The following is a 17,127-nucleotide window of genomic DNA, read 5'->3' on the forward strand; positions in this document are numbered from 1 at the left end:
CCACACGGTGACTGCCAGAGAGGATTTCTGTAACCTACACAACATCGTACAGGAGGCAGGAACACAGTACCACAGTGTTGTACACCACAGTAGTACGCCATGACTATGTGTCCAAAGACTGAAATTGCTCTCCAGAAGGCTCCACTGGGGTGGTGAGGCCCTCAGATCACCTTCCTCAGAGCAAAAAGTCTCCCAGAGAAGGAAGCAAACCTGAAGGCATTTGCAGAGGGATCTCTCCCTAAAACAGTGATGCTGGAGAAGCAGGGTGCCACCACCTGGGTGCTTCCCACCTGGCCAGGTATGAAGGTACATACTAGGGCCAAAATGAATCATCTGCGTTATTCCAAGAAGTCATTTGAAGTAGCAAGGCAGGGGGGACTGCAAGCTGCGCATCTGTGAGCATGAGTCGCAAAGAAGCAGATGCACAGGGATGTGCTACATCCGACTAGCCTGAGACATGCTCCTGTGTGCCTTGGGTGCTTCAGGACACACTGTCCCTGTGTTGCTGAGCCAACGCCCCCCAATGTACCCAGGTATGAGTGGGACACAACTCGCCCTCCGCTGGGCTCCTCTCTGCCCCCGCACCAGGGCCAGGATAGCAGGCACTCAGCCATATGGGATGCAGCCAACCGAAAGGGTTAAAGACTTTGAAATGTAGCTTCAGTGAGAGATGAGCATTCCTGAAATGCCAGAAAAGCTAGAAAAGGCAGCTGGCACCCCTCCCTGCAGCCTGGGCTGAGCAGCCAGGCCTTATTATGGCAGAGAGATGCTTTTGCAGTCTCCACCAAGCTGGAGGATTGGGGGCTCCTGGAACAGTCCCAACGCAGGCTCCCCTGCATCCCTTGCAAGCTGCTGCAGGGCTGGCTGGCTCGCAGGTCCCACTGCAAAGCCAAGCCAAAGCATCACCTTCCTCCCATGGTCTCCAGCCACAGCGCAGAAAAGGAGAAGTCTCAGAGCTATCTCGAGCTGCTTTCAACATATGCCAATGAAACGGCCCCTTCCACAGAACACTTGTGCCACCCCATGAAACCCACGACATACCTCTGCCATGGTGATACCGGCACTGAACAGCAAAATATGCACAGTGGTTTAAGTCCACCCCGTGGTCCCAGGGGGTCCCTGCGCCAAAGGGATATCAGTGTTGCAACATGAGCATGGTCTGGCTTCCACTTCACAAGCAAAGCCCAAAATACTTTCCTCTTTGACGTGTCTCAACGTCAGCCAGCATGCATCTCCTTGCTCAGGCTCCCTGGGTATGGGCTCTTGCTGGGGACATGGTATTTTCCAAAGACAAATGTCACATTGTAAAATGTGCTGATAAGCAGCCCTCACTAAAAACGGTCTTAAAGACAACCACTGGATGAAAACACTAATGATCTGAGGTCTTCTGTTGGGGACAGCCCAGCTACAGACCCTTCCTGCTCCTTCTCATCCCCCAGCCATAAATTACAAGGTATGCAGTCAAATTAAGGGATTTCCCCCTCCTCTCCTCCCCACCATCCACAAACGTTTCCTGTGAACGTTTGGTCATTCCTGTCCAAATGCAGCTCTTTCCAGGCTCTCCATTTCAGAGCAAGGAAGACAAGATGACAAACGCAACTTAAATATATGGCAATGAATGTAAAATGCACTTTCATCCTACTTGGCCGTGCTAGGCTTAAAGATGAGTTACTGCAATGCCTGACGTGATTTAGATAAAGTAATCCTTTAAGTCAAATATAAAGAATTACACCTTTTAGAAAAATGAAAATAACTTTATTCAAATAACAATTAATTTATGCCTGCTTTCCAGTTGCAAAGTATTTATTCAAATGCAGTCCCACAATTTAAACAGCACGGTGTCCCTTGCAGGTTCTTCCCTACCATCTCTGTTCACTGAATCCTACTTGTCTGAGGGAGAGGATGGGGGACAAACACAACACAGGATGCTACAAGACAGGACTACAACACAAGACAAGGGGTTTACATTGCACGGGACTTCATAACCAAGCTGGAAAGAGCAGCGTTTCCAGCACCCACAATCCCCTGATGCTGCTCTGCATTTCAAGATGAGACTTACTACAGGCCACGTGGGCTGGTGACACAAAGTCCTCACCACATAGGAGGCACAAAGATAAGAAAAAGGGGAGACAGGAAAGAAAAGTGTCTCCCCCACACTCCCTGCAGGATCTCAAGTCTTCTCTCCAGCTGGTTTTCATGAGTTACTAAAGGTGGGCACAGTGGTGATGGCAACATTTTACTGTCTCTGGCCCTGCTACCTTTTGGTTTAGTGGGACAACTTAGTGTCACATCAGCGGTGTGAGTGGCAGGTGCCAAAAGGCTGGAAGAGCTGCTTCCAACCCACTCATCCCACCCTGCAGACAGGGAGTAACTCCTGGGTGAGTCCATAAGCCTCCAAGAAGAGGTGATAACTTCTTTCCCTGATAGTTTTCTCTCTAAAGAGAGAATTTCCAGAGATACCTGGTCAGTCATAGCAATTGCTCAGAGGCGGGCTGGGTGTGGGGTGCAGGTCCACCCCAGCTGTCCTCTTCCATATGGAGTGTGTGGTCCCACCATCCCTTAACCATATGCAGACATCTGTTCCATGGTGATGCAAGTGGCAGGAGAGAGGAGGGGTGTATAGCTCTCAGGTGCCTTCCTGGCTTGCAAGATGCACCCAGTTGCTTGATTGCAGTGAGTGCTAGCAGTCATTGCAGGGTTTGCAACGCCACAACCGATTTTACACCACCAGCAGCCCTGAGCAAGCTTCTTCAAAAGCAACCAGAAGGATCCAACGCTCTCAGTGGGGAAGGTTCTCACCTAAATAAAAAGGAGCCACTTTCTGCTGGTTTTCCAAATACCAACACCTTGCAGCCTGGTCTCAGTACCATGAGAGCCCTCCGAGATGCTGCTGTATCAGTTCCCCACCAAAGGGCAGTGGCTGCCTCTTCCCAACCTCCCTATGCAATGTGCTGCAGCTGGTGAGCGTGCTGCAGATGTTAGTTTGGTGGTAAACGTGAAGTCTCAGGTAATGACCTGGTTCTGGAATATGGGACTTTAAGAAGGAACAGCAAAAGCTGTAATATTCATAGCAAAACAACAGGAGTCTGTAGCATAAAAAGGGCAGCCTGAAGTCTCCCTCCATTCCTACTTAAGTTCAAGACAAATAGATTATGGAAAAATTGGCTAAACCTGAGACCAAGCAGCAGGCTTAACAGAGGAAGATTCATGATCTTAATTTCTGAAATACTCTGGAAACAATTATGGCCACTCAGTAACCCGCTGAATTTGCCTACTACCCTTTCATTATAGCTTACATTTGCTACAAAGCTGTGTTTTATGTGCTTGAAAAGTTATACAGCCTCACTCTTTGGGGACTCCATTGTATCAGATATTTTGCAGCACTGCCAGAAATAACCAAACCCTTCATGAACTAAAGGGTTATTGCTGGCATGGAATTTCCTTTGTTCCAATTACAGAATCTCATTTTTCTTTCTTGCTTCCAATTGTGCTTTCATTGTTTATGATTTGTATGATTAAAACAAACCGCAGTTCATTGGCAACAGCAGGGAAATCTGAGACTTCTAGCTTGAAGAAGAGAATCTGGCAAGGTGCTAAAAATATATTAATTTGGAATTGGTATAAAGAGCACAAGGCTTATGCCGGTGATAGAGATTACGGTACAAGTTTGTCCTGAGAAATTTGGAAATGGCAGAATCTAATACTTAACATGCTTACAAGTTTTGCAGTGGGCAAATGTTGCTGTCATTCTATTCAGAACAGCTTGAAAGGAATATATACTCATGTAAGCAGATTATTAAACTCTGAGAATCTAGATTTTTAATAGGCTTTTAGTATTAAATGCAGCAAAACCCTCATACAATATATAAGGCTCACCTTGGAGATTCAGACACCGAACTCCCATAGGAACTGAGATGAGTTCAATATCTCAACACCCACTTGACTTAAGCTGAAGTCTTTAAATGAGCTAATTATTCAGTCAGGACTTCAGCGATAAGAATCACCCTCTGGTTTTTCTCCGCATTGGATGGAGATAAGAGATGCTGGACGACATCTTCTCACCACCGGGCACCACCAGCGGCACCACCAGTGTGAGGGCAGACGGGAGGATGGGGCATGAAGACAGAGGTAAGGAAGGTCATGATAGCAACCCTTGCCTAGGCAGTTTTAAGCTGCTGCACACCCACCCTGCCTACGTGTCCAGCCCCTGCTACCTCAGGGAAGTGCCTGTCAATTAACTGAGTCCAGGAAAGCTGCAAAGAGGTGCACAGGGATGCAGAGAGACAGAGGGAGATCCAGAAGGTCTCGTCACCAGCTACCACGAACACCCAAGCACCGTGACTCCTCAACAAGCTCTTCACAAGTGGTGCAGTGTGCCATGGGTGGATTTGGCTGTGAACTTTTGTGGCATCCCATAAAAGCACAATATGTTTTTCCACACTTTGACAAGTGTGAAAAGCAATAATGTGTTGTCTTATTTTTTCTTCCCACTTTGGCTTATGTTCTTTACGCAGCAACAGCACAGCAAAAGACACAGGCACTGCTCTGCGTGACCAGAAAAATCAACCTTCCTTGTATGGTTGCCACTGTTTGCACACTGTTATTTCAAGGCACCATGTCCTAAACCCACATAAGGAATGGCAATTGAACTATTAACCCGCAGGTTAATAACAAACCTCAGGAAGGAGGATGAATTCTCACCATTAGATAGTCCAACTCGGAGAAGTAAATGAGATGGACAAAGGACCACAAAGTAAGACTCAGTAGAAGAAAATGAGGCATGAATCACAATAACATGCTAGAATACACACAGCAGGATAAGTGATGCTCACCCACCAGCAGAACACATTGCATTTCATCCCCATCACAAGCCACGGTGTAGAAAGCCCCCACTCAGCAGGTCCTCACAGCTCCTAATTTCAGAGGGATTGCAAGGGGCTGCGCCAGGCAAGGAGTGCTCCCGCTGCATGCACAACCCTGCTCCATCAGTGGGAAATCTCAAAAACCAGGGATGAAACAAGAACATAGCCCAAGCAGAGTTAGGTCTTGATCACCACGACAAGCGAAGTAGAGTCCGCATAGGACTGCACTGAAATGGCAGGGGAAAAGCACAATAAAATCCTCAAGCCAGCTGCATTGCTTCTGCATCCCAGACGAACACGCCACGTTCAGTCAGGGCAGAGGGAACTAAGGGCAAGGAGGAAGTGCAGGATGGTCCAAGGCTGAAACTGGGAAATGAGACCCAGTGAAAAGGCATTGTGCGTGTCCAGTCCGCAGCAAGGAGTGCTAGTAACAAAGCACTGACACAGTGCTGATAACAAAGCACTGGGATAAACAGGACAGCATTAATAGATTCAGAAAAACCACAAAAGGAGCAGCATCGGGTGCAGAAGGGATTGTTTGCATCAAATAGCAGGATGCACATTGTCGGTATTGTCTGGTACTTGAGTGCTTTGGCAAGTAGCTGTGAAGTTGCTATTCCAGGCTTGATTTAACATGTTACAGGAAAAGAGCTTAGAATAACTAGCAAATTTTGTCATGACAGAGAGGTCAGGAAATGGATAAGCCAGTAAGACTCCTCTCTAACTTAATTAACGCTCAGGTACTGCATTAAAGTTGTGAGAGGTAAATAGCCACAAAGCCTACAGGAATGCCACCAAGGCCCAGATGTGCCCATAAGGATGCTCACACCGAGCTCACTGACACAGCCACGCCCGGTTTTATCCATCACCTCCACACAGAAACATGGCATCCACCCAACCATCGCTCTCCCCTGGGTCTTCACCTGATGCTGCAAAGCCGTCAGCAGCTTCAGCAGGTGCCTTCTAATGCACGCCTAGGGTAAGCACCTCATGTTGCTACAGGAACCGCAAGGCATCTCCCTCAAGCCCCAGCTGCCCCTCCACAGGGACATGGGTGGCCTTAGATCTGCCTATAGATGTCCCAGAAACGTGAAGGGGTCTCAAGGCTGCACGTGGTGCCCATGCTCAGGCAACTCAATCCTGTCCCACAGTGAAACGTATCCAGCTACAGCGACCACGCACAGCAGGTTACATGCAAGGAACGAGCGTCTCCTCCGGTCCAGCCTGCTGAACTTTCAGTCAGAAAGATCTGATTTACAAAAGCCAATATCCAACAAAGCAAGAGGGGAAACATTAAGATATAAAGTATATTTTACATTCACAAAACCTAGAAAATCAGACTCTTCTTTCCAGCAGCTGTTATACATGTGGGACAACTAAGGTCAGCATCCTGAAATTAATACTAGCTATTCAAAAAACACCAAGTTTCTTGCAAAAAGTGGCAAGATGGTGTTTGATGACCAACAAGTGCACATCGATCCAGCAGGAGAATTGCTGTAGCCGCGCCAAAAACACTCCAGTACATAACGCACATTCTCAGAGCAGCTTGCAGAGCTCCTACACGGTGAACAGCTGCTTGGCTCCCTCTTGGGGAAAAACACTGAAATAAAGAAAACTGGTGGTTTGGGGTACTCGAGCAGCATTACCTTAAATGCTCCTGATTTTCAGGAATCCTCCCAGACTCTCTGAAAGAGATGCCACGCTGGGAGGTCCAAGCACATGAAGCAGTTTTGGCTCCACGTGAAGCAATGCAACTGGCTTCAGAGACCATTGTAACTACATGTTTGCTCCCGAAACATTCTGCAAATAGGTCCTGGGAGAACAGCACCCTGGGCCATGATCTTCGTTCAGCTTTATTTAGCTGAGTTCCCCCCCCGGTAGTTTCATTGGCAGAAACACCACCAGGTACGAGACACTTTCTCAGCCCGTGGAGAGGAGAGGGTCACCCTGGGAAGCGTTATGGATGCAGAGGGTAGTCTTTGCTTATGACAGCTCACCAGGGCCACAGACAGCGGCCTCGGTCCAGGTCCTGCTGATGGCACAGCTGGGTGAAGTGGCAGCAGTGGAAAGGTGCTGAGTCTAGATCCCCCCCGCAAATGTAAGTTCAGAGTTGTTTGCAAATTAAACATGACTTTAGACTATAGCTGCCTTCAGCTTCCTGCCGAGAATACCAGGGAACCGTCATGGGCACAGATGTCACCCTAGGTCCCCAGGTGACACAGAAAGGCAGTCGATGCGTTTAAGGGGCAACAGCTACTTCCATTTTGTGCATCCATTCATTTGCTCTCCCTCCTGAACACCCTGCCTTCACAGGGGGGTTCAAACCCCCTCCTCCATGTGAGCCACCACCCCCACTGCTCTCCTTGCCCAGACAGCAAGTCTCCCCCTCCAGGACACCATTGATGTCCCTGGGAGGGGATGGGGGATTTAACTCTCAGCACCCCTCTCTGCTAGCAGCAAAAAAACTCCAGTATCTGCAAGCTGCAAGGGAACTGTTGCTAATATTCCATAGGAGATGGCAGAGGTGGTGACATCTGTGCAATAGACCAGAGGGAGCAAGGAGGAGAGGAGTGGAAAGGCACGCTCTCTTCAGGCACAGCAGAGGATTTAGTCCTCAACAGAGAGGCAGCCAGGCGCTGAAGTCTTGGTGCCCCCTTCAAGCACACACACCATCCTCTCCCTGCCTTGCCCCCTCCGCATGCCATGGCACCTACGTGACCTTCCATTTCATGCCACCGACGCTGCAGCATTGCAGCGGGGGACCTAGGGTGACATCTGTGCCCATGACGCTTCCCTGGTATTCTCGGCAGGAAGCTGAAGGCAGCTATAGTCTAAAATCATGTTTAATCTGCAAACAACTCTGAACTTACATTTGCGGGGGGGATCTAGACTCAGCACCTTTCCACTGCTGCCACTTCACCCAGCTGTGCCATCAGCAGGACCTGGACCGAGGCCGCTGTCTGTGGCCCTGGTGAGCTGTCATAAGCAAAGACCTCACACTACGTCCCCCTCCTACAAAGCCGCAGTGTTTATAGCACTGTTTAAGAAATTTTAATTAACAACAAGTGAGATAATACCAAAATAATTTTTTTTTCCCCAATTGAATTTCTCACTTAGTCATGGAAACTCAAGATTTTGCAGAAATAAGTACAAATAGAGGACATCTTGCCTTAGGCAAAGTAAGTACTTTTTATTAAGTGTGTGATCTTAGATGCTTGAGCAATTTTTTTCAAAATATAGTTTGATGCTATTTTGGTCCTTTCAGTGTTTCAGGTCAGTATTGCAAGCACAGGCTAATTACCACCTGAGGTTACTGATCAAGAAGTCGTAATTAATATCTCAACATTTCACCACTTCCTGATTTTATTTCTATTTCTTCCCTGACACAAACTACTTAATAGCAAAGGATGCTTTGCAAAGTAGGGTGATTAGAGGAAATTTATGTATCATTATAAAAAAAATTTCCAAGGTCTATTTCCACATTCTTTAACACTCCCCAAGGGGCATCTTTTGCAAGAAAAACCTCCATTTCTATTAACGTTTCCTTCCCCTTTGTGCTATGATTCCTGCATTTGCCCGTCCTGATTAACCTCACACTTACCACTGGCACATCCTCAGAACTGGCAAGTGGGGCAGGGAGAAGCAGCCAGGGCACAATCTGGACCCTGGGGTGAACGGCTCCATCCAGAGAGGGCAGCCAGGGCTCAGCTGTGAGAAGACGGTCAGACGGCAACAGTGGCACCACCAGAGCTCAGCGGTCCTGACCTCCTCCAACACAGAGCCAAGGCCAAGGGGAAGACCATCTTGCTGGGCTTCTTTGTCCCTCCCTGGACGGGGCAGGGGATGCCAGCCATGCTGTGCTGCTACCACTGCATGGAGCCAGGCTGAAGACGTCCCCACCCCAACGAAGGGCACGGTGGCAATGCCCCCCACATGGCTACTGGAGAGGAGCTACCCCTGGTACCAGGAGCACGGCTGCACTGCTGCAGGTCTCCTCTCTGTGGCTCACCACTCCGAACCTACCCTGACCAAAACCAGCCACGGCCGCAGAGTTTTCACAGCACAGTACAGAAGACTCAGTGGAGGGCAGCACACAACCACTTCTACTCTCCGTGCAGACTTTGCACATCCATCCGAGCTGCAGCGCAACTGCAGGACCCCAGCTCTGCAAAAGGTTTCTTAAGGGAAAGAGCAGCACCCTGGTCACAGACTACTCCAACGCCTGGTGGTTAACACAAGATAAGCAGTGCTGGGGAGAGGGAGGGGAAGGGAGACGTGATTCACCTCTCCACGACTTCTTGTCCGTTCCAGCAAAGAGTGTCGTTCTGAACAGCAGAGCTGTGGTTGCAGATGTATTCTGGCAAGCTGCTGTAAAAACTGCTGTGGAACTTCAGCTTCGTAATGAGTTCCCTGGAAGAAAGGGGAGGAAATGGTGCTCAGTTAAAAAAGACGAAAAGAAGATGGGGTCAGCGCATTTTAACCAGTAAGGGTCATCACACAAACACAAGAAAGCAGCTGGGTGCAAACAAACCATGAAGCATTGGTCTTATTTCTGTAGTATGTCAAGTAGCTTTTTCCATCATCCTCAATGTTATTCAGTCAAGGGCTGAGTCCATGTTTCTTAGGGCAAAGATGCATGTGAGGAGAGGGATGCTGGGGCGGCAGAACCTCAGCCCAACCATGCAGCACGCCAAAACCAGAGGAAAGCACCTAAGGAAAGGTGCTGCTGGCTCAGGCCATGCATACAGGGACTGCATCAAAGCAGCAAGCGCTCAGGCTGCCAGCAGTCCCCTCTACCTCACAGAAGGCAACAGAAGCCCCTCGGGAAAGGACAGCCTTGTCACTTGGTCTACCTGACATCGGCCATCCAACACCCCTGCAAGGGCAAGCGGCATTTTTGGTGGTAGACCACAGCGGTCACTCTCAGCATAGACCTGTACAGATGGGTTACACTGGGTTTCATGCTGCACTGTTGAAAATACACGATTTTTAAGGAGTACACTGGGCTGGCCGTGGAGTCACAGCCGGCATTCAAAGGATCACGTTACACTCAGCAAAATGGCTCTGCCCCAGAAGGCAGGAGAAGCCGCAGGAGCAGTGCTTGAGCCAGACAAGAGGAGACCCCCACCTTGTGCTCCCCCTTCCCAGCACCAAGGAACCTTGTCCCCAGCAGGTCCCCTTCAGCAGCCGACCAGAAGTGCCAGGACAGTCTGACCTGGGGGACACTGCCAGCTGCCAGAAAGGGGACAGGGGCTGCCCCAGGGTCTGTCCCCTCAGGGGCACTCAGCAGCTGTCACTGGGAAACACTGGCAGATTTAATTAGGTAAATGGCATAAAAAGTATGATAATATGAATAGCAGGGACTGGAGGAAGTAAGGCTTGGCCTCAGAGTCTCCTGGCTTGGGTTCAGCACGTTTCCCCCTTTGGCAAGGGGTTAGTTCTTGGCCTCCTTCCTCCCCAGGAGGAATGATGAGGGGTCAGCACCTCGAGCTGGGAGCCCTCTCAGGGGCATCCCCTTGGCCCCACAGCAGTGGGACCTCCATGCCCTGCCAGCTGCGGGGAGCTGCCCAGCCATGCCAGGCTGTCAGACACAGCAGGCTTAGGCAGGCTGGGGTGCAGAGGGGGTGCCCAGCTCCCTCCATCCCTCTTTACTCGGGGATTTCGCGGGGCTCTCTCTCCAGATGAAGCCCCTGACTGCCAGCTGGGGGCAGGCGAAACACGGAGAAGCCGCCCCAGTGCCAGCAAAGGCAGCCTGCGCTGCTCTGCTCTGACTTTTTTCTAGCGAGGAGCCTGTTTCTGCCCTGGTGGGACTGACACAGCCAGCGCAGGCAGAGCCAGCAGCTGATGAAGGCAGGGGGGCACCTAAGTCCTCCTTTGGGTCACCACAAGGCACCCTGCCAGGGTATCACAGACACCAACCCGCCCGTCACTGTCCATGCCAATGAACAAGCCCGATCAGTCAAAGCCCCTCCAAAGGGTGGGAGTTCAGCCCACACCCCCCCTGCATAAACTGGAAGGGTGCTTCAGACATTCACCTCCCGCATGAACCACCTCCTACGGCCATCTCTTCCCCTGGGCTTACAGTGGGGCAGGAGGTCCAACCAACACCATTTTGAAAGCCAAAATGAGGCAAGACCTGGGTCTTCAGTTACGCCAAACCCTGAGCAGGACAAGCTTTACGCTGCCCATCACACACGGCTCCTTACATCCTAGATACTGCCTTGCTTCCCATCCTGCAGACCCCGGCAGCGCTGGGGAGAAGGGAGGGAAGAAAACTACCAGGCAGCAGAGCTCCCCACCGGGCAGGAGAAACTCCATATCTGCAGGTATGAGCTCATGTAATTCATCGCAGCAGATTTCATTAGACTTCACAGTCCTCAAAGGACATCTCTGGCAGAGCCTGGGCTGTGTAACCCTCCAATGTGTTGAGACAATGGAAGAATGCAAGCCCTGGTGATATATCTCATGGGAACCGTATCAAGAATGTGGCCCTGTTACTCTTTTAAAGAGAAATGCATCCAACTTTATCTATCCCATTCCAAAAATTGCCAAGCTTGCCTGTTTCTCTTCCGCAAGGATTTTACTGCTGTCTTGAATACAAGAAAAGGCATCGCATGCCTCTGGGTGTGCTTTCAGATCCAGGGGGGAGACGCATCCCCCCGACACAGCAGTGTAAGCTCACTGAATTACAGCTTCCATTTACAGAGGGAAGGAAGCAAAGGGTGCAGTGCCAGCAGTGGAGGTACCTGCTTCACTTTGAAAATATTCAGTAAAATGCTGTTAAAATTCCTGGACTACCATAAAGACTGCACACAATAAAAAGGGAAATAAGCCCCACTTACCTACACACACAGTGTTACATGCAGTGTTTCAGGCTCGAGCGACCATTTCCACCTGTAACTACACCTGTATTTGTGGCACTACAGCAGTGCCCAAGAAACCCAGACAAGGCATTAGTGTATGAACCTGGGTGCCTGGTGCATTGCAAAATAGTAAAACAAAGAAGAAAAGCAGAAGGCAGTTTTACAGTAGTGTGTTTTTTTAAAAAAAAAAAAAAAAAAAAAAAAAAGAGGGATGCACTCTGTGAGAACACACTTGTAGACACTTTGCTGCACTTCAGAGCTACCTGTAGAGTAGCTCTGATGTTCAGAGTCAAAACCAGCTGCAGGTTTATGGGCAAGGGAAACAAGGAGCTCTTCCACCCGCTTCCACCTGGCCAACCCATATGGCAACCGCTCCTGCAGCCCATCCCACAGACACCATGCTCAGCCCAAGCACTCTCACCTCCTCCTGCTCGACAAAGTTTCTTCTTGCTCAACATGAGTCACCTTCATGACCTTCTTGTCAATGAAAAGGTCTTCGGGGTAATTAGCCGATCGATACTGCCTCTGCTGAGTGTGGCCACACAACCGGCTGATCTGGAAAACACAAACACAGCAGCATGAGGAAACGTTGGGACCAGAAACGCTGCAGGAAAACAGCCGAGGTGCACGCTGGCACCTGCATGGGAGCTGCTCTGTTGTCCTGTCATCCCCATCTCCCATAGCTCACACAAGCACCTGAAAGCAAACTACCGCCCTAAGGATGCAACTCTGCTCTTGAATGAACCTGCCCTGTGGGAGGGAAGGCAGGGAACTCCAAGTGAGATTTTTGGGCATCACAGTGCCCCTGTGGCTATCAAAACCCCTGAGCTGCAGGCATGGCCAGCAAGTGTCCCTGTGCTCGGTTACCCTCATGCTGGCAGAAGGGGGCTGGAGATGTTCCCTGCTCCTTCCTTGCTGCAAGCGGTAGCATCTCAAGACTGTACACTCCAGCTCTCTAGCCAGACTTTAGGAAACACCTCCCCTCTGAAGGTAAATCTTAAGACACTGGTTCTGCACCTCAAGGCAGCTCAGCATCCACACGGGCTGCGCTGCAGGTGCCCAGCAAAGAGCATCACACACATTGTTACTAATTAAAAAAAATAAAAATCAAGGTCTAAAATACAGCAAGCATTGTGGCTGCAGCCCAGTCATACCATGGGAGGTCTTGATTAACAGGGCTCTGCTAATGACACAAATTAGCTCATTAGCATACAGATGATTTGGTAACCAGCTGCAGCAGTGAGGGAAAGAATCCAAAATGCCTCATTAAAGCTCTCCTGCATGGCCACTGTCCCGAGACTCAGCCAGCAGCGCTGCGGCTGCTGCTGCAGTCCCTGCTGCAGATGGACTTGCAGCCATTTCCTTCTCTAGGAGACTACCAAGGGACAACTGTCCCCCTGAGGCACTGCCACCACTGGGAAATTCACCTTTTGAACCACCCTCTGCAGGACTCATCCATGCTGGGTTGTGAAGGTTGCTCTGCCAACTGCCAGGACCACAAAGGCACCGCAGGTAACGGCAACCCCTCTTTCCCTTGAGTCTCATCCCACCGCTTGCATCCAGGCTTGGGACCAACCACATACCCATAAAATGCCTGTTCCTTGCAGCACTCCATTTGTCTTCACGCCACAACAAACCAAGGCAGCCAGCTAAACTCCCAGTTAGCCACACACCAGAAGCTAAAAACACAGCCCACTGCCCCAAGATACAAGTATCTGATGTGTAAAGAGAAGAGATTAATTCTATTACATCCTGCATTGGGTGGGCAAATAAATTAGTAATATCACCTCCTTCATTATCAAGAACAGCACAGTTTGTTTGTTCAGGCTGCCATACAATGAAGACTGAAAGAGAAGCCTCCTGGGAGCCAGGCGCTGCCGTTTCATGTTCACAGAGCGGTGGGGAGAGATGCTGCCACCGGTCCCTTCTGCGCCTGCAGTTCCCTCTGCTGAATCGGCTCCTCCTGCAGCTGCCGGGGGAGCAGTTTCTGCATCATCTTACTGGTTTTTTTCTCCATTGCCCTCCTTTGGCTGTCTTTCTTCTCTGCCTTGCCAACCCAAACTCTTGCAGAAGAACATATTAGCCCTACTGCCCTTCCTACATCATGTGGCAGGCTTGAAAAAACAGAGGGAGTCAGAAAAAATGACCACCACATGTGGGCTGTTTGCTTTGCCTTTCGGGTTCTCCTTTAGCACTCATCTCTCTCTCCTAAGATCTGCAGGTAATCCTCTGATGCAGGCAGCCAGGACCCAGAGGAAATCGTGGGGCAGCAGGAGACCTGGACAAGGACATTTGGGACACCCAAGACCCCACCACTAGAGAATGGGTCTGCACATCTCATGCTCCCTCTGTGCTGGCTGGTGCCACCACCCCTGGAATGGGGAGCTCTGCAGGAGAACAGGAGGATGCGCGAGTCTGTGGACTACCCTGCTCAAAGGTGCCCTCCAAGCCCACCGGGAGGGTCAGAGATAAGACCTGCCATGCAGCTACCCCAGGGAAACACAAGGTACGCCAGAGCTACAGGGCAGCGCACACAGAACAAGCAATGCTACAAAAGCAGCATTGCTGCACCCACGCTCTGCATGGGCATGTAAAGCCGTGGAGAGAAGTGGGAAAAGGTCGGATATTTTAAGCTGCCATTTGTGGTGACTCCCTTTGATTCTCCCCTGTGAAAAGCCCCTCCCCCCCTTCCCTTTCCAAAGCCCGCCTTTCAGCTGGTGAAGCCTATTGAACCCCAAGAGAAGAGCAAGTCCAGAATCAAGGCTTTTTTCCCAAAGATGCTGAGACACGCTGAATGGGAGGGGAGGGCCGAAACGACAGCATGAACAATGGCACCACCCGAGAGCATGCTTCAAACGGCAAGGCGGCCGAGTGGCCGGGGGCTGCCTCATCTCCCACCCAGCACTGAAGGTATCACAGCCCCTCCGCTCCCAGCTCTTCTGCAGGAGCTGAGGCTCAGCCGCATCCTCACAGCCCCACATGGCATCTGGGTACCACAGGCTCCTGCAAGGGATGGAACCCCAGAGAGGACCATGTTAGCCCTGCCATTGGGACAGTGCAGGCAAAATCTTCATGGATGGATGGTTGGAAAGTTTGAGCAGTGCTTCCAAGTTTTTGCTTATTAATTTATTTAAGGACCAACTAACCTTTTCAGCAAAAAACAAACAACACTGCAGCCCATCTTGCGAAGTCATGGTGAAATGATTGTCACATTTTAGTCAAACAAAAACCTGGCTGAGATTTGAACTTTAAATAAAGTGAGAGAATGTAAAAGTAACAGATTGCCTGCTCATTTGCAGGGGCGGCATAGCATGCACTTTTCAGGGGAGGGAAGGATTTCACAAGCCATCTGCCAAACTCTGCTGGGCCACAAGCCGTCCTAGGACAACGGCTCAGAAACCCTCTTTCAATCTTTCCCTCTTTTTGAGTCCTGCTGCAAAATCAGGAACACATGAACCAAGATACCCAGCCTCTTCCTAAGCACCGCTATTTTAAAGGGAGCTCCAAATTTCAAAAAGGTCCAGAAAAATACCACAGTAGGGCAGTCAGAGGAGGGACAACACAAGCCTCAGACCTTGAGGGGGGAAAAATAACCTGTGATGCTTCAGCTCCCCAAGCATCATTTGCTTTGGCAGGAGCAAGGACTGCCAGATCCCCAGCAAGGTGGTACACCTGCAAGAGCAGAGCACGAAAGGAAGGCAGCATATCTAATTGCATGTGCTAAACTAGTAACGAGTGACAGCAGTAGTATGCAGTTGCCTCCCGCCACACAAACATAAATGTGAAATGCAAAGCAAATCGACAGAATGGAACCACTAGCTCTTCTCCTGGGGCTCCGCACACTGTCAGTGGATTGTAAATATACACAAGCCCTTATCTAAAATATATTCGGTGTAAGAGCTGTGCAGTCTCTTATTTTACATCACACTCTCAATCCCAGAACAGGCTGAAGTTTGAAGCATCAGGCCAGAAAAAAAATTAAGATGTGAAATCAAAGGGCAGAGTGCTTTTTAGGCAACCGGGGTTGGGGGTTTTGTTTGTTTTTAAGAAGATCTGCCTGTCTACCAAAAACCTGCTGCGAGAGAACACAAGGCAAGCAAAACCCTCCCAAAGCCCTGAACTTTTACAAGCCCCAAAAGCCACCGATACTGTAACAGCCAAAGCAAAATCTCCCTGCCCCAGCTCATTAACAAACTCACTAATTACCAGATTTCATTAGTCTCCTCCACTTGAGCATGACCCAGGTCACAAGGGGAACACTTTGCCTCCTGCCGACCGCTACCCATCACTCCATTTCTTTATTCCAGCCGCAGGGAGAGACGGAGCCCGCTGGTCGAGCAGAGCTCCCTGGGGATCGAGCGGCTCCCCGGAGCCGGCCAGCTGCTCGCCATCCCGCACCCACCGGGGAAGCAGCTGGCTCCTGAAACCCCGGGGAGCCACACACCATGCAACGGCTCTGCTTTTAGAGGGAACATTGATTTGAGAGAAGTACAGGGACAAAGCTAATGGAATAGCATTATCAGCCCTCTTTAACGCTTCCCCATTAATTTAAGGGGAGAGATGCCAGAGGACTGCAGGGAGCATGGAAACCAAGCACCATGAGCAGGCAGGGACCAGACCCGCTGCTTCCAGCTGCATCAACTGCGGCAGGGTAAAGCACAACACTGGTCCACGTAGGTGCCCACAAGCCAACGGGAACCAGGACCATTGGGCTAGGGTTAAATTATGTCATTGAAAGAGCAGTGACCGCAGTACCAAGTTCTGTGCACAGCATCACAGCCTTGGTGCAGCTGACGGAGGGCAAAAGTCCTGCAGGCACCACCGGCCCGGCTGCGGCAGCTGGCACCGCTCGCAGCACCAGGGCCACCGCTGGAACCGGCTCCGCTGCCCAGGCACAAGGCAGGGCAGCCGCACGGGGCAACAACCCCTCACCTTGCACAGCTGCAAGCAATCCAGCGTGGGCGACATCGGAAAGCAGCACACATGTGATCCTCGGTGCCAATTTGAGCATCACTTCCAAGAGTAAGCACTTTTTAAAGGTAATTTTCTAGAAGATTTTTATTTTGGGGGGGGAAAAAAAGCGAATCAGCCTCCCCTTGGAAGAGAGTGCATTGGACGCTGTTGAATACCTGCTGCTGCCGCGTCTCATTCAGCCCATGAGCTCCGCTCTGCTCTAAAGCAGAGCCTGCTGTATTTGACCTTTGCTTAAACTTTACGTGGAGTTTCCATTTGTCTTCTCTGTGAACTGTTCTGCTTATAGATTCATTCTCCAGGAAGACACAGTGGGTTTTTTCCTTTCAAGGGGATGGCCTCATTTCTGAAGATTTCCTCCCGCAATCTTCTCTGCTCTCTGGAGTTCACGTATGTCATTTTATACCTATTCCTGAGTTTCCTTTGGGAGA

The 17,127-nt window shown here is 50.2% G+C and overlaps 1 protein-coding gene across 1 annotated transcript in view; it reads right to left on the minus strand.

The window, feature by feature from the left end:
• GPC3 (glypican 3) overlaps positions 1 to 17,127 on the minus strand; it is a 154,970-nt gene that overhangs the window by 49,580 nt on the left and 88,263 nt on the right. Inside the window, exons 4-5 of the mRNA XM_037408503.1 lie at positions 12,147 to 12,280; positions 9,147 to 9,272 (exon numbers count right to left, since the gene is read on the minus strand). Coding sequence (XP_037264400.1) covers positions 9,147 to 9,272; positions 12,147 to 12,280 — 260 coding nt within the window. The remainder of the gene's footprint in view (positions 1 to 9,146; positions 9,273 to 12,146; positions 12,281 to 17,127) is intronic.

The sequence above is a fragment of the Falco rusticolus genome, chromosome 14, assembly GCF_015220075.1.
Source record: "Falco rusticolus isolate bFalRus1 chromosome 14, bFalRus1.pri, whole genome shotgun sequence".
Taxonomy (NCBI): Eukaryota; Metazoa; Chordata; class Aves; order Falconiformes; family Falconidae; genus Falco; species Falco rusticolus.